The sequence below is a fragment of the Dendrobates tinctorius genome, unplaced genomic scaffold (assembly GCF_039654945.1).
Source record: "Dendrobates tinctorius isolate UK_male_01 unplaced genomic scaffold, ASM3965494v1 ptg000107l, whole genome shotgun sequence".
NCBI lineage: Eukaryota > Metazoa > Chordata > Amphibia > Anura > Dendrobatidae > Dendrobates > Dendrobates tinctorius.
In genome coordinates this window covers 34,166,919-34,188,215 of record NW_027361775.1, presented here as the reverse complement: position 1 = coordinate 34,188,215, position 21,297 = coordinate 34,166,919, and the positions used below count along the sequence as shown (strand labels likewise).

Here is a 21,297-nt window from a genome sequence, read left to right as displayed (position 1 = left end):
TGGCCAGCACGCATCACTGCATGTGACAGGCGGGAGACCAGCGATCAGCTGGTAACTAACGTACACATCGGGTATCCAAGGGACGCGCGTCCCTTGGATACCCGATGTGTACGTTAGTTACCAGCGAGTTACAGGTGCTACCGCCTCACGCTGGGGACCAGGAGCCCGTGGAGTGTGTACCTGCCGCCGCCGCACGCTGGGGAACAGGAGGCAGCAGGACACCGCCAGGAGAGGCCGGGGATGCAGGCGCGCCCTCTGCTGGTGGAGGACTGGAACAGCAGGCACACTTGTCCGCTGCTCCGAGGCTCGCTCCTCACCTCGGCGTCGGTGTGCTGATCGCTGGTGAAGCTGTCTGTGTGACAGCTCACCAGCGATCACATAGCGACTTACCAGCGATCCTGACACGTTGATATCGTTGTCAGGATCGCTGGTAAGTCGCTATGTGTGACTCCAGCTTTATACTACAGAAGCTGTCTATGGGGAGTGCATTACACTATAGAGGCTGCCTATAGGGGTGCATTACACTACAGAGTCTGCCTATGTGGAATTCATTATACTATAGAGTCTGCCAATGGGGAGTGCATTATACAATATAGAGTAAAAAAAAGCATTATTACGTTCTAGGTGACAAAATGTGGGCACTGTTTTCTAGAGCACTTGCACCCGGCCTTAGTATTTTCTAGAGGGTTGCTTACAAATTTAGAGGTCACACAGGGCCACACAGCAGGTGCATTAATAGGGTCACACACGACAGCAGCGGATCATCATTGGGGCATCAGCAGGATGAGGAGTTTGTGCAGGTTGGGGATAGTCCCGTTTTGGACAGTGCAGAAAATGTGAGAAGTGAAACATGTCTTTGTTGTATTCTCTGTAGCCGAGTCCTGGCTGGAGAAGTTGTCATGTTGGTCTGGGCCAGATGGAAAAGACGTGAAAAGTGAACGGTTCCTTCAGAAAGAACGTCAGCGGTAGGTCATTATCTGTAGCTGTGCTGTGATCTCTTATACAGTATGTTCTGTAGGACGGGTATCTACCACTGACCATATGGCGGTAATATCAATGTTGGTCTTTATATAGCAATTATTTTCAGTAACAGCGCGGTCCTCTGCTGAGGTTCTCCTCCACTATTAGGGTGCGTCACCCAGTTATAATCAAGGTTACCTGGTTAGGGGCCCACTCAGAAGTTTCGCCCCCCCTGAACCAAAACCCTAGCTACGCCTCTGATACGAGGGCAAGAGGTGTGGGGGCACTTCTACCTCCAAAGCAACAAGCAGCTCAGAACTGCAAGTGGCCTTTTTCTGTCAGCCACCGATTGGTTCTAAGCGCAAATATATCTGATCATTGTCCCATTCTTCTCACCCTATATAAGGAAAACACAAAGCTTTATTGGCTGTGTATTTGTGTACATATAAAGCATTTATCTTATAGGGGAGAGGAGTAAAAATAGACATTTGCCACACTCAAAATGGCCGCCAGCTTTCGCCGCTGTCCATGACCTCTATGCGTCCGGTTAGAAACCACAGCCTGTCTAGAGAGTTCCGCGTGCTGCAGGAAGCGGCGGCGGGAGTGCGGAGGAATGTTATGCGGGAAGCGGAAGTGGCGGGGAGAGGAGGACAGAGACGATGAACAACAAATTTGATGCGTGAGTGCGGGGCTTGGAGCAATGACAGGGCCGTTGTGGGGTGGCAGACGACAGCTATGGCTGTGTGCGCCGATGTGGAGCGTTCCGTGGCGGAGTGGTGCCGGTGTGTACTTCCCATGACCGGCGCTTAGAACCACGCTATCCGCCACATCACCCATGGAGGGATCTGATGGAGCTCATGGGGGAGTTTCTTGCACCTAGTTGAGCAGTACTGCCGATCTCCGTGGCCGCAGTGGTGACAGCCCTCCTGGTCAGAGCTGCGGGGCTGTGCCTCCCGTGGTGTCAGCCTTCTGATGGCCGAGCTGCCCTTATTTATGTGTTTCTATGGCAGATCTCCCCCAAAATTGTCACCATTAACCCTTTCAGCATCTGGCTTTTTTCTTTTTTTGCACTTTGTTTCTTCCACTTCTGCCTAGACCCATAACTCTTATTTTCCCGTGTGATATCTTGATTTTTGGGGGACGTGCTGTAGTCTTGAGTCCCCATTCGCTTTTCCATTTAATGTTTGGAACGCAGGAACTAATATTCCGAGTGCGGTGAAAGAAGCATAATTCCACCATTGTTTCTCGGGAGGTTTTATTGTTATGGCATTGGGCGGTACAAGTGACCCGGTAACGTGATTGGTCAGCTATATTTACCTGATGCAGCGATGGCAAATTTGCTTATTTTTGTATTTTCCTTCTTTTTGAAGAAAAAGGAGGTGAATCAAACTTTTGTTTTTATTCCTTTACCTCCATGGTAAACTTGTACCGCCGATTGATTGCTGGTACTATATACTGTACGCTATTGTAGTGATTAGTACTAATCTCAGCCTCCAAATGATGGCCGCCGGGACCCTCAGCAGGCCTTGGCACCCCTATGGGGTCATGGGGAAGAGGTGGACAGTGGGCACCCAAATGGCCGCCTCATCAGGAAGATTGACGGTGGAATGGAAAGGGGTTGTCTCATGTTTGTAAAACTGCAGAGTGTGTGTAAAAACAAGCAACTTTGTAATTTACTTTTCATTACTAATCCTCTCTGTTCTCAAGAATGAAAGATTTTGAATGTTCTAGTTTCAGCTTATTGGCAAGGTTACCAGCCACCTCTGCAATGGCCGGTTTCCTAGGCAAGGACTGCGCGCTTGAAGGCTGTATGCTATGCAGCTTGCATGTGCTGCGCTGTTGCCGGCGGGATCTCTGCGCTGTTGCCGGCGGGATCTCTGCGGCTGTTGCCGGCGGGATCTCTGCGATTCCCAGAGGCCCGGCTGCCCTGATACCACAGCAGTGGAGAGTGCAATGTTCGGGTTAGTGGCTCAGCCATGGTGCAGATCCCAACTATAAGTAATGTTAAGCAGCAGAAACCTGATCTAGCTCCATCCGCTGCTGGTAGGTGCTGGCTGTGTAACATACCCGGCGCCTGAAGAGAGGTGCCATTTGTATTGTGGGACGAGCACCTGCACGGCCACACTACTTCTATATGTAAAACGTGCTGACGGGTCCCCTCAATGTATGTTGTGTTGGCACTTTCAGTAGTCACAGAACACATGAGCGTTCACTCTCCTCCTGAGGATTGGTAACGACCCCGAAAAGGATTTTGTGTGTGGAAGACTTGTATGGTGCATGCTCTGTGTTCTGATTGTGCTTTGTGTGCAGTCTGAAGGATGACGACAGCGGGGATCATGATCAGAATGAAGAGAACGGCACACAGAAAGACAGTGAGAAGGAAAAAAACGATAAGGAAAAAAACGATAAGGACAAGAACCAGGGCTCGTGCAGGAAAAAGGTAGGACTTCCACTGTTCTGTCTGCTCACAACTTACAGGGGGCGACGTCTGTCTGATACCCTGTGGCCCCTTCAGCCTAAGTATCAGTGGGCAGACCCCAATTTATCCAAAAGAAATGGTATATTCTAGAAATACCCCTCTACTTTCTGTGAGTGGAAAACCCTTTTAAGTCTATGTAACATAGTAACATAGTTATTAAGGTTGAAGGGAGACTTTAAGTCCATCTAGTTCAACCCATATCCTATCCTAACTTGCCCTAATATGTTGATCCAGAGGAAGGCAAAAAAAACCCATGTGGCAACAGTAAGCTTCACATTGGGGAAAAAAATTCCTTCCCGACTCCACATACGGCAATCAGACTAGCTCCCTGGATCAACGCAATATTAAGGAGACTAGTGTATATACCCTGTAATATACTTTTCAAGAAAGGCATCCAGTCCCTTCTTAAATTTTAGTAGGGAATCACTCATTACAACATCATATGGCAGAGAGTTCCATAGTATCACTGCTCTTACAGTAAAGAATCCGCGTCTGTGATTATGCTTAAACCTTCTTTCCTCCAGACGTAGAGGATTCCCCCTTGTCCCTGTCACAGGTCTAAGAGTAAAAAGATCATTAGAAAGGTCTTTGTATTGTCCCCACATATATTTATACATTGTAATAAGATCACCCCTAAGCCTTCGATTCTCCAAACTAAATAACCCCAAGTGTAATAACCTGTCTTGGTATTGCAGACCCCCTAGTCCCCTAATAACCTTGGTCGCTCTTCTCTGCACCCGCTCCAGTTCAGCTATGTCTTTCTTATACTCCGGAGACCAGAACTGTACACAGTATTCTAAGTGTGGTCGCACTAGTGACTTATATAGAGGTAAAATGATGTTCTCCTCATGAGCATCTATGCCTCTTTTAATGCATCCCATTATTTTATTTGCCTTTGCAGCAGCTGCTTGACTCTGGCCACTAAATGTGAGTTTGTCGTCCACCGATACACCCAGGTCTTTTTCAGTGACAGTTTTGCCCAGTGTTTTACAATTAAGCACATAATTATACAACTTGTTTGTTCTACCCAAGTGCATGACCTTACATTTATCCCCATTAAAGCTCATTTGCCATTTATCAGCCCAAGCTTCTAGTTTACATAAATCCTCCTGTAATATAAAATTGTCCTCCTCTGTATTAATTACCCTGCAGAGTTTAGTGTCATCTGCAAATATTGAAATTCTACTCTCTATGCCCCCTACAAGGTCATTAATAAATATGTTAAAAAGAAGCGGGCCCAAAACTGACCCCTGTGGTACCCCACTGCTAACCGTGACCCAGTCCGAGTGTGCTCCATTAATAACCACCCTTTGTTTCCTATCCCTGAGCCAGCTTTTAACCCACCTACACATATTTTCCCCATATGTGCCCACGTTAGCGTTTTTAAACGCTCAGGAAACTGATCCCCTTCCCAGAAAACACGCATTTTATTTCCACGCGTTTCTTGCGTGTTTTTTGCACAAAAGACGCGCGTTTTTGATGCATTTTTTTCCGCACGTTTTCTGGGAACATTGGAAATGGCTGAAAACGCTCAGCAATGCGGAAATTAATGAGCATGCTGCGTATTTAGCCGCTAAGGCCTCTTTCACACATCCGTTTGTCTTCCATCAGTCATAATCCGCACCGTTTTTTTTCCCATTGACTTGCATTATCGGCGGATCTTGACGGATGGTCATCCGTTGGATCTGTTTTTCTACAGATCCGCCAAAATTTTGGCGTCCGCTGACATGACGGACTATGAAATGTTTTTTAGGCTGGCCGGATCCGCATTTGTCACTGCGCATGCCCGGAAGAATTGTCTTTGCCGGAAATTTAACCCTAAATCCCGCTCTGGCGGCTGGGAAAAATCTCTGTCTCTCTCAAGTGCATTACATAGAATATTAAGCTTCTTTTAGGCGTTTCTGCAGCTTCTGAGCCAGCGCAAACGCTTAAAAAAACGCAACGTGGGCGCACAGCCTTAAGGCTATGTGCCCACGTAGCGATACTGAAGCAGAATAAACCTGAGCAGAATCGCACACCCTGCTCCCAGGAAACCCCATGCGTTTTTTTACGCGCTTTTGTCAAGCGTTTTTGCATGTGTTTTCCTAAGCGTTTTTGCCCATATAATTGATGGTATGCGGAATCGCGTGAGATTCCGCAAAAATAATGAACATGCTGCGTTTTTAATCGCTAAGCGTTTCCGCAGCGGTTAAAACCGCCCCATTGGCACAACATGTTCATTAAAAATCAATTGGATGCTTTTCTTAAGCGTTTCTGCCGCAGAATCGCTTGTCTAAAAGCGCTGCAGAAACGCTTAAAAAAACGCTACGTGGGCACACAGCCTAAGGGAACCTGTCACTAGGGTTTCCCCATCTAAAGTATGGCTAGCATCTCTAAGCCTTGTGGTACAGCATTCTAGCAAGCTGCATATATGTTCTCAATCTGCTCCGCAAGGCACAAAAAAGACCTTTTATTTTACTGACTGCATGGTCCGGTCAGATGGGCTTCGCTGGTCTTGCATCATCCATGCAGTGTCCCCCGTCGCGCTCCTGCGCAGGCCCACTCTTCCCTGCCCTGCCGAAGGCAGAGGAGGAAAGTACTGTAGTATGTGTGCGCCGGGAATGGCTAAAGAGCGACAATGACCCGCAGGTAATGCCGTTGCATGTGCACTGCAGTGCTTTGCTCTGAGATCGGCAGGGCAGAGAGTAGTGCGCCTGCGCAGGACACGGTGGGAGACAGTGCGGATGATATAGACCCCCCTTTGTGTTTAATAAAGGGTCTTTTTGTGCCTTGCAGATGGGATTGGGGACATACAGACAGCATACTAGTACACTGTAAAATAAGGCTTAAAGATGCTGGTCCTACTTTGCACGGGGAAAACTTGGTGACAAGGTGCTCGTAAGGCAATTATGCATAGCAGGATAAAGAAATGCCCTCTTGGTAAAAATGACATAAATTATTACTAAATAAAAAGGCCCATATCTCTGGGACTATATCATGGATTAAAAAAAGGTCACTAATGAAATACTCAAAGGGACAGCAGGAATTAATGAAGGCAAAAGCTGGCTACTGTTGTCCTGATGATACGTCCTGTTTAAGGCTCCACACACACATCCTAGCGCACCCATAGACTGTCACTGATCCATACACACATCAGTTTTGCAAATGAGTCCGTGTCTTGGTTCATGAGACTCACAGCAGGTCGTATTCTCATCAGTTGTGTGGATCAGACTCGGCCATTAAAGTCTGTTAGGATCCATGAGATACTGATGACAGTAGGAAGACAGGCTTTGTACTTCAGACTTTCATTTCAGTTTAATCTGTTTTAACTGATACATTGTTAAATGGAACCTGAGGTGTTCCAGGAAGAAACCGAGAGCCTCAGGGGGCCTGGTCCGACAGGTGAGTCCTCGCCCACTGCCAGTGACTGACGGGTCTCTCGCTATACACACTCAGGGAGAGACCTGTGACTCCAGGGCAGCGGGCAGGTAGAAGCTGTCGGCGACCCGCCTGTCCAAATAGTAACTTGTGCGGCTCAGTCCTTGGCGACTTTTAAAGCATGTGTTTCCCTGAATTGCCGCAGCATTTCATTGTCAGTCATACATGGATGAAATCATACAGCCAGTTGCCAGTAACTGCTTGTGCTTTCCTGGCAATCCTACCCTAGTTTGCCACTATCCAGGTATGTCCGATGTAGTACACAGGTAACTCCCTGCATTATGTGTTCTGTATTCACAGACCGTTGTGCCCGGCCCGGCGGAGCACCCGTTACAGTACAACTATACCTTTTGGTATTCCCGCAGAACTCCAGGAAGACCGACGAGCTCTCAGAGTTACGAACAGAACATCAAGCAGATTGGCACCTTTGCCTCTGTGAGTGCCAGCTACATCATTCCTCGGCATAGAGAACACGGTGTGGTCACACAATGGCACAGCGAGGGTGTCCGCGTATGACAACCATCCTTATGTCATGGCTTATACAAGGAAACTTATGGCAACAATAACTTCCTATTACAGTGATAGTATACAGTTACCAGCAGTTATTGTGAAGATGGCGCAGGAGGCATAGTCATCCATAAATATTGTTTTCTTTTATAGTGCCTTCATTTTCTATAGTGCTCTACAGACATTACCAGCACTGCCCCCATTGGGGCTCACAATCTACATTCCCTATCAGTATGTCTTTGGAGTGTAAGCAGACCTAATTCCAGATTTACATTTTATAGCATATCTGACCATTCCTAAACTGCACTACGTGTCTAGATTGACCCGTTCTTACTTTATTTAATGTGTCTTTACCTAGGTGGAACAGTTCTGGAGATTCTACAGCCACATGGTACGTCCCGGGGACCTGACCGGTCACAGTGATTTTCATCTTTTTAAGGAAGGGATCAAACCAATGTGGGAGGTGAGGAACAAAAGAAATGTGGGTAGTATTACATCCGGGTAAGATGATCAGAGTGATGATTGTGGAAGCCACTGGTGATTCTAGATTCCTAATTCCTTGCCCACTTCAAGCGCATGTTTCCTCCTGTCTAGGATGATGCCAACAAGAATGGAGGAAAGTGGATAATCCGCCTCCGCAAAGGACTAGCTTCTCGCTGCTGGGAGAATCTTATTCTTGCCATGTTAGGGGAGCAGTTCATGGTTGGAGAGGAGATCTGTGGGGCAGTTGTCTCTGTTCGTTTCCAGGTGAGAAGTAGTAGAGTAGAAAAACCTATTCCTGATACTTTTGTCTTTTCTGACAGATTTTTTTTTTTTTTTTTTAAAGCACCACTCCAGCAGGAGTTTTTTTTTTTTTTTGTAATTCTGCGCTCGAGTGGTGCCATTCATCTCAGGTCTCTGACCCTAGTAATATACTCACCTTCAGTCTTCAGCTGTTCACAGCACCTCTCCAGTTCTGCGTCGCCATCTTGTAACCGCAATTTCTGCCTGACCAGAAGTCAGAGGTAAGAGTCACAAGCTCTCAATGTAAGTCTATGGGAGACTCGTTCATAGAGGTCCATTGAGTTGTGACTTCCGAATCGCACAGCAAACACTGGAGCAATACGGCGGGTCACAAATTGCCAGAGACCGACTGGAGTGGCACTGATAACAGATGAATACAGCTTCTGGTAAGTGTGGGACTAGGAGCAGGAAACTTGCTTTAGTAGCACCACTCCAGCGCTGCAATAAAAAAAACAAAACCCGCTGGAGTGGTGCTTTGACGTATATGTGTGATGGAGCTATAGCTTTAGGAATGTTAACATTTTTGTAAGATTAGACCGCCCCCATCCATGTGCAGTATTATTATATATGGATATAATAGATTGGCTTTCACTGTCGCTATTCTTATACTCTCAATGGCTCTTCCTTTGGAGGTCTCATATTGCGCATTGATTGCATTGGTCACCGGGTAATGCTTCATTTCCAGGCAAGAACTGGTGGTGATTGTGTATGAGTCTCACTTGTCTATTTGACTTTTACTTGACCTAATTAGTAGACCCTTCTCTCCCAACCATATAAAAAATAAATAAAGAGGTTGTCCAGTTTAAAAAGTCCACAGTCACACTGTGTGACTGCAGACTCGTGAATTACCCAGCACACCACTGTGTGCCGCAAGGATTCATCGGTGTCTGCCCTGGGAACGATGGTCATGGATGTGCTATGCATACTCCCCGGCAGAACCCAACTAGTGGATGCAGCCTCGCCCAATTCACTCACTAGTGACACAGCCTCGCCAAATGCAAGTGTTGGCTGAGATGAATGACCGCTTGTGAAGGCAGCATTGTACTGGATATACAGAGACCTCATATCCAGCATGTATTACTGAACGGGAAACTCCATGAAGAGAAAAATCTGAAGCAGGAATCGGGACACAAACTGCATACTAATGAAATAAAGGAATGGCTGTTGAAGACTGCAATATTTTTTTAGCTAAAGGTCACCACTAACCTATGTAAAAAAAAAAGTTTGTTTTTCTTCTTGTGCAAGTTGTTTATAGCCTTAATGTTTGTAGCTTCTTAAACCATTCATTGCCTAACAACTTACTTTTGTTTTCCCATTGAAATAGCCAGTTTTTTGCCGTCGAGTTGTGATTTTTTAATGCGACCGTTCACTTTACTTTATGTCTTGGAAAAAAAACAGGAAAAAAATGCCAAATGGGGTTAAATGTTTTTTGCCACACTGTTTGGTGGAAAAATTGCCGTAAGAGCGGTATTATAGTTACATAGTTTTTAAGGTTGAAGGTAGATACAGATCCCTAGATTTCAACCTGTAGTCTAACGAGGTGATCCAATGGAAGGCAATAACCCCATGAGGCAGATACTAATTCCTTCCCAAATCTGTATATGACAATCGGACTAATTCCCTGGATCAATGTCCCATGACAGAATCTAGTGCCCGTGACCTGTAATATTATATTTTTCAGTAAAGGAATCCAGACTCTCCTTGTACTTTGGTAGTGAATTAACCATTGCAACATCATGTGGCAGAGAGTTCCTTAGTCTTACTGCTCTTACAGTGAAGAATCACTGACTGTGATGATGATGATTAAACATCTTTTTCAGATGTGGAAGATACCCTTATTGTCCCTGTTACAGGCCGAGGTGTAAAAAGATCATTAGAAAGCCTTCTGTCTGATATGGTGCAGTCTCAGTTCTTGAGCCGGCTACATACACCCACTGCAACCATATCAGATAAATGTACATTATGAGGCAGGGAAGGGGTTAATTTATATTCATCTAATATAAAGCTGATTTGATCCCTTTATTTTAGGAGGACATCATTTCTATCTGGAATAAAACTGCAAGTGACCAAGCAACCACGGCTCGAATTCGGGATACTTTACGACGAGTCCTGAATCTGCCTCCGAATACAGTCATGGAATATAAAACGCACACAGACAGCATCAAGTATGTATGAAGCAACAGTGTCATCTAAAAGTGATAGGGCAACTGCAGGAATGGTGAGAAGAAAATAGGGGATGTCTCTGCATATTAGCAGCATCCAATGTGCCACATTTTGGGTTTTATGGTCCCCAGTGTTTATTTGATTCTGTACAACAGAAAGTCTCATTTATAGCGATGGTCGATGACATTGATATCAAGGTACAAATTGGAGAACGTGCCTTAATCATACCTGTGAGCTGATATGGGCAGTATTTGTAGCTGTAGAATCAGGTACACTACACGCAGCTTAGATAGAACCTTTCACCAAAATGTTTGTTGAACTGGACACGCGAACTAATACGGAGCAGAATAAAATGTTTTGGTTTTTTTTCTCTTATTTCGCCTCTGTGTTAAAGAGATTAAAGTATTTGGCACCTAAGCAGGATACTGTTTTGTGGGTGTTAAAGTGAACCTGTCACCAGCAAAACCGCTATTAGCCGGCAGATATGCAGCTTTATAGCGTTTTTACCCTGCACATAGCCTAACACTGCGGGGAGAAAATTAACTTTATTCTCCACGGTAGCACTTGGTTTCAGTCTCAGGGCAATGCCAGCGCTGGTTCAGTCATCGCTCCAAGTATACAGAGCGGCGGCTGTAACCGTGCCCCTGATCCTGACTGACAGCTGAGCCCCAATGCAGTGTAAGTCTCAGTCGGGACCCGGGTGTGATTACAGCTACCCTGTACACTCAGAGCGATGACTGAACTGGCGCTGACCCAGTGACAGAAACCAAAATACTGCCTGGGAGTTTATTTTGACCCTGCAGGGCTCGGGTACGTGCAGGCGCCTTGCAAGTTTATAACATTTTTGCTGGTGACAGGTTACCTTTAAGTGGGCATTGCCAGAGATTTCATTGGGGGCTTTTACTTCCTGTTTCTGAGACTGACTAATGAAACAGGCAGCAACACACTGGGGAAAGAAGAGCACGGCCCCTCAATAGCATTGACAAATAGTCTCTTCTCACCACAGAGTGATGACATGCTGGAGCACAGCAGAGCTCAGTGTGAGTATCTCACAGATATCAGCTCTCATCTCTGCCATTCACTGTGGGGGAGCGGCAGTACTGCCCTAGTCCAGTCTCATGACAAATATTTCTAGAACTTTTCGTTTCAAATTCTAATGAGCTTTATTGGCAGAACCAAATAAATACACAATTAGCACTTCCAAATCAATTGTAGTGCTGCCAACTCTGCTGTACTGCCCCTCCACCTACACTGAATGCTGTGTCATTGTCTCACATAGAGCCTGCTCTATGCATTAGTGGGGGGTCTTATTTTTTCAGGTATATGTGGATGCCTGCTTATGATTGTCAGAGCTGGCAGCATTATAGGAGGAGAGATAATAGAAGTGTTTGTAATGCGACTCAACTTCCGAACACTGACTTCTGGAAATGAAGGCTCTCAATCACACTCAGCTCTGCTGTGCTCCAGCACATGTCATCACTCTTCAGTGAGGAGAGCAGACTGTCAGTACTAATGTGGGCGTGTTCTTCTTTCTCCAGTGTGTTGCTGCCTGCTTAGGATTGATAATCATCATAAAGAGGAAAAAGTACACGCCCCCAGTGAAATCTTTCTGGTATTGCCCACTTAGGGAAAAAAAAACTGTGCTAAAGGGAATCTGTCACCCCATTTTTCGACTTATCAGCTGCCGCCCCTGATGTAACCTGAAAGATAATAAAAATGAGTTATTTTATACTCACCCAGGGGCGGTCCAGGTCCTGTTTTGGTCCGATGGGTGTAGCGGTCCGGTCCGGCGCCTCCCATCTTCTAGCGATGATGTCCTCTTCTTTGCTTCCCGTTGTGGCTCCTGCGCAGACGCACTGCTCTGCCTTGCAGAGTACTGCAGTGTGCAGGCGCCGGACCAGGGCAGAGAGGTCCAGTGCCTGCGCACTGCAGTACTTGACTCTGCCCTCAACAGGGCAGGTAAAGTACGCCTGCGCCGGAGCCGCAACGAGAAGCAGACCAAGACCGGACCGCCCCCCGGTGAGTGTAATCTAAATTGTTTTTCTTTTCCTTCAGGTTACATCGGAGGGGGGGGGGGGGGCTTATCTACAGCATTACAGAATGCTGTAGATAAGCTCCTGATGGAGGTGCCGACAGCTGATAGTCGAAAAATGGGGTGACAGATTCCCTTTAAGTGTCAAATATTTTTATTGCCAACATCTCCATAACAGAGAGATGAAAAAAAATTGCAAAAAAAACCATTTTATTCTGCTCTTCATTACCTATTACATAGCATCTTTAATCCAGTGAAGATGTGTTGTAGCCTATCCGTAGGACACTTATCCTTGTTAGAATGGACGTGCTGTGCACGTCTGACCACCACTCTATTCATTCTACCCTCTGAAATGTAAAGTTCTGTGGAACATGGTGGCACTATACAAATAAAATGATTATTCTTAAGTGTCCCTTTCTGCTGGTCGGTGCAGGTCCCAGACCAGTTCGTTCCCCCGTTCTGTGGATAGGTGACAACTTCAATCTTCACTGAACGACCCCTTTAACGCTACGTCCACTTCCACTGGGCACATGATACGGAGATGAGTCGGTCGTGTTTGAACTTGAAATATTGCATACTTGTCATAAACATAAAATATAGGACCAGTAAGGTAATAGTGACTATGACTGATGCAATATTCGCGCTCTTATTTGTGGTGCCCATACACATTACATGAATTCTGACCGAACGGCCATTTAAAGCATATGGGGGTGTCCCAGTTTCCCTACACCTTAACAGCAGATGTCAGAGAAAGAACATTTGACCATCTTAAATTTCAAGATGACTATTTCTGATTTGTCTAATTGGAGACATGCAGTCACCAGAGATGTCCGCCTGCGGCTTGTTCACCTATATAGAGAATACATGCCACATTCTTGGTCGAGACTAGCTGGTATGTGCATGGGGGAGGGGTGGAGGAGAGCTATTTAGTATTCTCATAACTACCTTTGTGGAAAACATGTCAGAAAGAATGCTTTAAAAATTGAAGTGTTAATAGTCTTCTATCTATTTACAAAATTTAAAATGCAGGGAAGTTGTTCCAAACATCTTGGAGAACTAACCACAGATCTGTGGATGTAAGCGTGCAAAAACCCTTCTGTCTCTTTATGTAATCCCAGACAGACTTAAAGGGAATCTGTCACCCCTTTTTTGAGATATCATATAATGATATCATTCGTGTGTCACATAAGGATTCTCTCCCCTGTCTTGCTCTACGCATTTCTTCCTGTGTAGAGCAAGACAGGGAGGGGGGAGCAGGTGAATAAGCCCCGCCCATCGGACCGGACTGCGGCAGTTAACATACATCTGAACCGATATAAAAAGGTATTTATGCATGAAAGGTGCGGGGTCAGGGGGAAGCAAAAGTACTAAGAGAATCCTTATGTGACACACAATTGAATGATATCATTATATGATATCTCAAAAAAGGGGTGACAGATTCCCTTAAATGATGTTGCGATCAGAGCTTTGTGAGGGCCATAAAATTACTTCCAGGACTCCATGTTCTATTTTACGCTAAAAATATTTGTTAATGACATTGGCTGTATGTTTAGGGTTGTTGTTCTGCAGAGTACATTTGTAGCCAATCAGATGCCTCCCTGATGGTATTGCATGATAGAATAAGTACCGTATATACTCGTGTATAAGCCAAGATTTTCAGCCCATTTTTTTTGGCTGAAAGTCCCCCCCCTCAGTTTATACACGAATCAGATACCTGGGGGTCGGTGGGGGAGGGGGAGCGGGGTGTCAGATCATACTGACCCCCCCGGCGCAGTCTCTGCAGCCCCCCCTTTGCTTCTCCCACGGTCTCCCTCCCTGCCTTCAGCGGTCACGTGGTACCGCTCATTAAACTCATGAATATGTGCATATTCATGAGTTTGATGAGCGGTACCACGTGACCGCTGAAGGAAGGAAGAGCTGCGGGAGACCGTGGGAGTCTGAGAAGCGGGGCTGCAGAGACCGTGCCAGGAGGTGGTAAGTATATCCAATATTCACCTGTGCCTGTTCCATCGCTGCTCACCGCTGTCTGCTGCGTCCTGTGTCAGTGACGTTTAGCCAGCAGAGGGCGCGGTGACGTGGTTAGTGCGTGCCGCGCCCTCACTGACACAGGAAGCGGCAGACTGCGGTGAGCAACGATGGACCCCGGACAGGTGAATATCTCAGGTGCTGGGTCCTGAGCTGGAGAGGTGAGTATGGCATTTTTTTTTGTAGCAGCAGCATATGGGGGCATAATATATGGAGCATCTTATGGGGGCAGCATATGGGGCATATTCTATGGAGCAGCATATTGGGGCATAGTCTATGGAGCAGCATATGGGGGCATAATATATGGAGCATCTTATGGGGGCAGCATATGGGGGCATATTCTGTGGGGCAGCATATGGGGGCATATTCTGTGGGGCAGCATATGGGGGCATATTCTGTGGGGCAGCATATGGGGGCATATTCTGTGGGGCAGCATATGGGGGCATATTCTGTGGGGCGGCATATGGGGGCATATTCTGTGGGGCGGCATATTCTGTGGGGCAGCATATGGGGGCGGCATATTCTGTGGGGCAGCATATGGGGGGCGGCATATTCTGTGGGGCAGCATATGGGGGCGGCATATTCTGTGGGGCAGCATATGGGGGCGGCATATTCTGTGGGGCGGCATATTCTGTGGGGCGGCATATTCTGTGGGGCAGCATATGGGGGCGGCAGCATATGGGGGCGGCATATTCTGTGGGGCAGCATATGGGGGCGGCATATTCTGTGGGGCAGCATATGGGGGCGGCATATTCTGTGGGGCAGCATATGGGGGCGGCATATTCTGTGGGGCAGCATATGGGGGCGGCATATTCTGTGGGGCAGCATATGGGGGCGGCATATTCTGTGGGGCGGCATATGGGGGCGGCATATTCTGTGGGGCGGCATATGGGGGCGGCATATTCTGTGGGGCGGCATATGGGGGCGGCATATTCTGTGGGGCGGCATATGGGGGCGGCATATTCTGTGGGGCGGCATATGGGGGCGGCATATTCTGTGGGGCGGCATATTCTGTGGGGCAGCATATGGGGGCGGCATATTCTGTGGGGCAGCATATGGGGGCGGCATATTCTGTGGGGCAGCATATGGGGGCGGCATATTCTGTGGGGCAGCATATGGGGGCGGCATATTCTGTGGGGCAGCATATGGGGGCGGCATATTCTGTGGGGCAGCATATGGGGGCGGCATATTCTGTGGGGCAGCATATGGGGGCGGCATATTCTGTGGGGCAGCATATGGGGGCGGCATATTCTGTGGGGCAGCATATGGGGGCGGCATATTCTGTGGGGCAGCATATGGGGGCGGCATATTCTGTGGGGCAGCATATGGGGGCGGCATATTCTGTGGGGCAGCATATGGGGGCGGCATATTCTGTGGGGCAGCATATGGGGGCGGCATATTCTGTGGGGCAGCATATGGGGGCGGCATATTCTGTGGGGCAGCATATGGGGGCGGCATATTCTGTGGGGCAGCATATGGGGGCGGCATATTCTGTGGGGCAGCATATGGGGGCGGCATATTCTGTGGGGCAGCATATGGGGGCGGCATATTCTGTGGGGCAGCATATGGGGGCGGCATATTCTGTGGGGCAGCATATGGGGGCGGCATATTCTGTGGGGCAGCATATGGGGGCGGCATATTCTGTGGGGCAGCATATGGGGGCGGCATATTCTGTGGGGCAGCATATGGGGGCGGCATATTCTGTGGGGCAGCATATGGGGGCGGCATATTCTGTGGGGCAGCATATGGGGGCGGCATATTCTGTGGGGCAGCATATGGGGGCGGCATATTCTGTGGGGCAGCATATGGGGGCAGCATATGGGGGCGGCATATTCTGTGGGGCAGCATATGGGGGCGGCATATTCTGTGGGGCAGCATATGGGGGCGGCATATTCTGTGGGGCAGCATATGGGGGCGGCATATTCTGTGGGGCAGCATATGGGGGCGGCATATTCTGTGGGGCAGCATATGGGGGCGGCATATTCTGTGGGGCAGCATATGGGGGCGGCATATTCTGTGGGGCAGCATATGGGGGCGGCATATTCTGTGGGGCAGCATATGGGGGCGGCATATTCTGTGGGGCAGCATATGGGGGCGGCATATTCTGTGGGGCAGCATATGGGGGCGGCATATTCTGTGGGGCAGCATATGGGGGCGGCATATTCTGTGGGGCAGCATATGGGGGCGGCATATTCTGTGGGGCAGCATATGGGGGCGGCATATTCTGTGGGGCAGCATATGGGGGCGGCATATTCTGTGGGGCAGCATATGGGGGCGGCATATTCTGTGGGGCAGCATATGGGGGCGGCATATTCTGTGGGGCAGCATATGGGGGCATCTTATGGGGCATTATTAACCTTTGTGCAGCATTATATGGGGTGTATTTTGTATGGAGCATCTTATGGGGCCCATCATGAACTGTATGGAGCATTATATGGAGCTTCTGATTCAATATGGATATTCAAAAACATTTACCCTGTAGACTGTGAGCCCTCGCGGGCAGGGTCCCTTCTCCTTATGTACTTGTGCGTCTCTTGTCTTACACTTGTTTATTATTCTTGTATATATTACATATTACATTTGTCTATAATTCCCCTTTTGACATGTAAAGCGCCGTGGAATAAATGGCGCTATATAAATGCATAATAATAATTTAACCTACTGATGTCTCAATTAATTTGACTTTTATTGGTATCTATTTTTATTTTTGAAATTTGCCAGTAGCTGCTGCATTTCCCACCCTAGGCTTAAACGAGAGTCAATAAGTTTTCCCAGTTTTTTGTGGCAAAATTAGTGGGGTCGGCTTATACACAAGTATATACGGTATATGCCCTTCTCAGTATTGAGGACACCCAAATTCCCAACTCGACTTACTCAAATGCAGCGCCAAACTTGCAAACAACCTCCGCGTGCTTCACTCTTGCCTGCAAGACACTCTGCTTTCTGGAACAGCCATGTATTTGACATTTTGTCTCGTCAGTCCAAAGTTCATGCTGCCATTTTTCTGCACCTGCGTTCATGTTTTTGTGCATAGTTAAGTCACCTGTTCTGGATTCCATGACAATGCAATGGTTTTTGGCCCTAATTTTTACATGAAGACTACATCTGGCCGAACTCCTCCAAACAGTAGTTAAGTGAAGCTGGGTGCCATTGATTGCTGTCAGATCTGAACTGATGCCACTGCCGGGCATCTTCCATCTTCCTAGGGAAGGAAGCATGCTATATCTTTCATCTACTGCACTAGGTTTCATTGGCGAACAATGTATCTTCGGTCCTCAATATTGCCGAATTAAATGCAGATACTTATCCATTATGCAATTCCATCAGAGGGGTGTCTGACTCCAAATTTATTCTGAAGCAGGACAATGACCCCAGTCATTACAGCCAGAGTCATTAAGAACTGTCTTCAACATAAATAAGAACAAGGAATCCTGGAAGTAATGAATGGCTGTGTTTGCCTGGTTTTCTTTCAGGTTCTCTGGTTTCCTCCCATACTCCAAAGACATAATCATAGGGAATTTAGATTGTGAGCCCCAATGTGGACAGTGATGATGTGTGCAAAGTGCTGCAGAAGTAATGGCGCTATGAAAACAAATATGGTCTTCAATTTACTGCCAAATCCCTTCAACAATTGTGTGCAAGTGTACCTAACAGAATTGCTGCTGTGATTTTTTTTTTTTTTTGCAGGCAAGGGTGGTCACACCAAATACTTATTTGATTTTTTTTGCTCCATCCATTTCTGCTTTAATTTATAAAAATAAACCATTTATACTTCTATTTTTGAAAGTATTCTTACTTTACAGCATGTTTTAAACACCTGCCTAAAATGTTTGCTTAGCACTGTGTGTAGATATGCATAGTGTGTGTACACATACGGCAGGTACCAATAGAGAGAAATAGAACTGTAAAAGGTTTCATACAGTAAGGTGGTTGGTCTTTAGATACATCCTGTAGTCACTATATGTGCTTGTAGACTTGTGAATTCTCGCCACCGTGCACTATGAAGATTCTCCAACCCTGGAGACGGTGGTCGTGTGACTGCAAACGTGTGATTTGCATACTTCTGGCCACAATCAGACTAGACTGTATCCAGACTCACTCATGACACTTGCATTGAGCGAGGCAGTGCCCATGTAGTCAGCACGTAACCGCATGTATGCAAATTGCTCACTTGCAGTCACGCTCCCGGTGCCCGCAGCAGAGAATTCACAAGTCTGCAGTCACAGAAAGTGACTTGTCGCTTAAGACCAGACAACCCATTTAGGTTGGCCATGTGCATAATGAAAAAGTCTAGTGACAATGATATTGAAGAGAAAGGAAGGGGGGTTAGATAGGAACCTCAAAGATATGGGTAACTGTACTGAAAAACCATTGGCAGAAATCCCATACTGGTGAGCTGCACGTTGAGACAACAGGTAATACCAGTGTGTGGCCGGGTGGTCAGCAACACGAAATAAAAGTAATGCTAACTTATGGCTTATTGGTAGAATTATGGGTCTGATTGTGTGGGGTTAAAAACTGATTGCCTCACATGGTGTGTGTGTGCAGAAATGTTACATTCTTGAATAGATTTCAATTATTTGATTTTGTAATTATTGTTTTACAAATGTGTGGAGAGCGGGCGGGTCCTAGAGAGCTGAACCTTGGACTGAAAACTTTGGAATACCTGATTAATTTAATTCGGGGTAGAATGGCCCAGTGGTTTGGGTATAAAACAGACCACAGAAATTCACACACATATATTTGTTTCCTGTGGAATACCCGTGGGCCAGTTGGCACGCATAGATCTAGCATTGGTGCCATACACTGAATCCCATAATGTGTGGCGATGCACATTTTGCTACTTAGACTTATGTAGTAAGCATTGATTTTCCAGGTCCTTTCTTATGGCTACTGCCTCGTTTTGTAATTCATTCTGCCCTGAATATGAAGCCCTATGTAGAGTTGTTCCTGACGTGTAGCGTGAATATATCTCTCTCTGGTTCATGTATGGGGGATAACCTGTTCTGTTTAGGGTCAGTGCTTTTTACTTTCTTGTGGTATGCAGCCAGAATGTGAACATTTCTTCTAGGGTGTCTGAATGTTCCTCTTCTTTGAACCCTTAAATGTTTTCTTTTCTTACATATAAAGGTTCAGCCAGGTTTACTGTAAAGTATAATTGTCTCCACTTGTTTGTCTGGTTCTTATTTTCCAGGAACCTTACACATTGAACATGTAGTTAGATCTGCTGGTCGCATGATACAGAGTAGATTGATTCAGTGTAAGGGTTTATTCACACCTCAGTTTTTGGTCCGTGTTTGTATGCTAAAACCAGGCGTGGAACAGTCAGAGGAAATCTATAAGTCTATGTTCACACGTTACATTTTTGCTGCAGTTTTTTGCGCAGGCAAAGCCTGCTCTCTTTGGCGTAAACACGCCGCTTTAAAAAAGCAGGTTATGCTTTAGTTTTTGCTGCGCTTTTATTGTCTCTTGTGCATGTTGATAAAGTTTAGCGCTCCCCCCAAAAAATGATGCAACTTCCTTAGGTTTTTGCACCCAAAACCTCATGCGTACTGCGTTTTTTTTTTTCACTTACTCATTGCTTTCAATGGGTGAAAAAACGCAGAAAGAAGTGACATGCCGCAGTTTTCAAAAACGCAACAGTTTTCCTAATTAGTCGGGGGGAAAAAATCAATGTGTGAGCATGAGATTTCTGAAATCTCATAGTTTTTACTGGCACTGTAAAATGCAGCTTAAAATTTGCATTAAAAAAAAACCGCAGCAAAAATGCAACGTGTGAGCATGGTCTAATCGAAAGCTTAACACCTGTTCTGTGTTTGTATGGCAAAACAAAAAGTGTTTCAAATACTGATGTGTGAATGAGGCCTAACTTCTAAGAGCCCAATGGGTGGTCTTGGTGATCAATTGTTTTATATGTATGACTTTCAGTTACTGATTCGGACCGCCTACTGGACTCCTAAGCATAGAAATGAGGGGGGGAAAATCACATGTTTTGTTAGATGTTACCCATGCAGCAGGTTTGGGAGATGCGTCTTGGGCAGAGTCTGTAGGATGTGCTCTTGCCCTTAAGTTTGGATTATAGATAATAGAAAAAATATGATTTACCGGCTTTGCTTTTATCCCTTGTCTGGAATTTAACCCTTACTTACGGACTTTTTTTCTATTACAGGGACAAGACAAGTTTCAGAAACACAAAAATTGCATTATGAAAGAAAGTTGTCAACCTCCATGCTGACTTTTTGCTAACTTCATCACTCCCATTTCTGGACAGTATTTTGCTTGTGTTTTTGTGACCTCATTAACCCATTCGTTGGTGGAGAGCCTAGCAATCCGTGCCATAGATGGGCAATGTTATGTGGCCCTCTGCCATGTATGTGGGTGAGAATGGCCTTCCCGTCACTCCGCACCGCCAGCCTTCACACCATATGTGACGTACAACCGCCGCTTCATTGTGGAGGAAGAAAAGCGCAAAAATGTTACGTTTCTTTTCGACTTTATTTTTTTTAGGGATAGCAGGTGACTGGCATGAAATGTTTTTTTTTTTTACTCTCATTGTAGATTATTGCCACTCCGTGTGGATGGCGTGAAATGCTTTCTTTTCCTGCTCCCAAAATTTGCCTTGTAAAGTTTCTTGAGCACTTTGTTCCTTTCCTTTCATGTTTTACGTAAAGGATCTGTGTATTATAGTAATAACCACCGTCCGAGACCCATTACTGGGACGGTGTTATACGCACTGGTGTGCACGGTTTACCCCTCATTTCTGCTGCCTACATGTCAGAATATCAAATACTCCACTGCAGCTCACCATTAAAATTTTGGGTCTTTCGTCCTGCCTTTGTTTCTTTTCCCCTCTTTTTGAGGACTCACTAGCTGTTCTGACAGATCGCTGTAGTACAGGAGACAAATTTGGATCTTTTGTTTTGTTGTAAAT

The 21,297-nt window shown here is 46.3% G+C and overlaps 1 protein-coding gene across 3 annotated transcripts; it reads left to right on the top strand.

Moving 5' to 3' along the window:
- Window positions 1-1,461: 1,461 nt before the first annotated feature.
- Window positions 1,462-21,192, top strand: EIF4E2 (eukaryotic translation initiation factor 4E family member 2). 3 transcript variants are annotated; one of them, XM_073589343.1, is made up of 7 exons: window positions 1,462-1,639; window positions 3,271-3,400; window positions 7,157-7,291; window positions 7,722-7,826; window positions 7,958-8,110; window positions 10,175-10,311; window positions 20,536-21,192. In XM_073589343.1, the coding sequence occupies exons 1-7, from the start codon at window positions 1,620-1,622 to the stop codon at window positions 20,573-20,575; spliced, it is 720 nt and encodes a 239-aa protein (XP_073445444.1). In that variant the 5' UTR covers window positions 1,462-1,619; the 3' UTR covers window positions 20,576-21,192. The 3 variants fall into 3 exon arrangements, with proteins under 3 accessions (XP_073445444.1, XP_073445445.1, XP_073445446.1); XM_073589344.1 differs by having other exon boundaries at window positions 1,475-1,639; window positions 7,222-7,291; XM_073589345.1 differs by having other exon boundaries at window positions 1,618-1,742; window positions 7,222-7,291.
- Window positions 21,193-21,297: the final 105 nt, after the last annotated feature.

Excerpts from the sequence above, each read along its gene's own strand:
- EIF4E2 (XM_073589343.1), top strand. The coding sequence starts at position 1,620 with ATGAACAACAAATTTGATGC. Across the intron at positions 7,292-7,721 it reads AGATTGGCACCTTTGCCTCT|GTGGAACAGTTCTGGAGATT; the intron begins GTGAGTGCCAGC and ends GTCTTTACCTAG. Across the intron at positions 8,111-10,174 it reads TTGTCTCTGTTCGTTTCCAG|GAGGACATCATTTCTATCTG; the intron begins GTGAGAAGTAGT and ends CCTTTATTTTAG.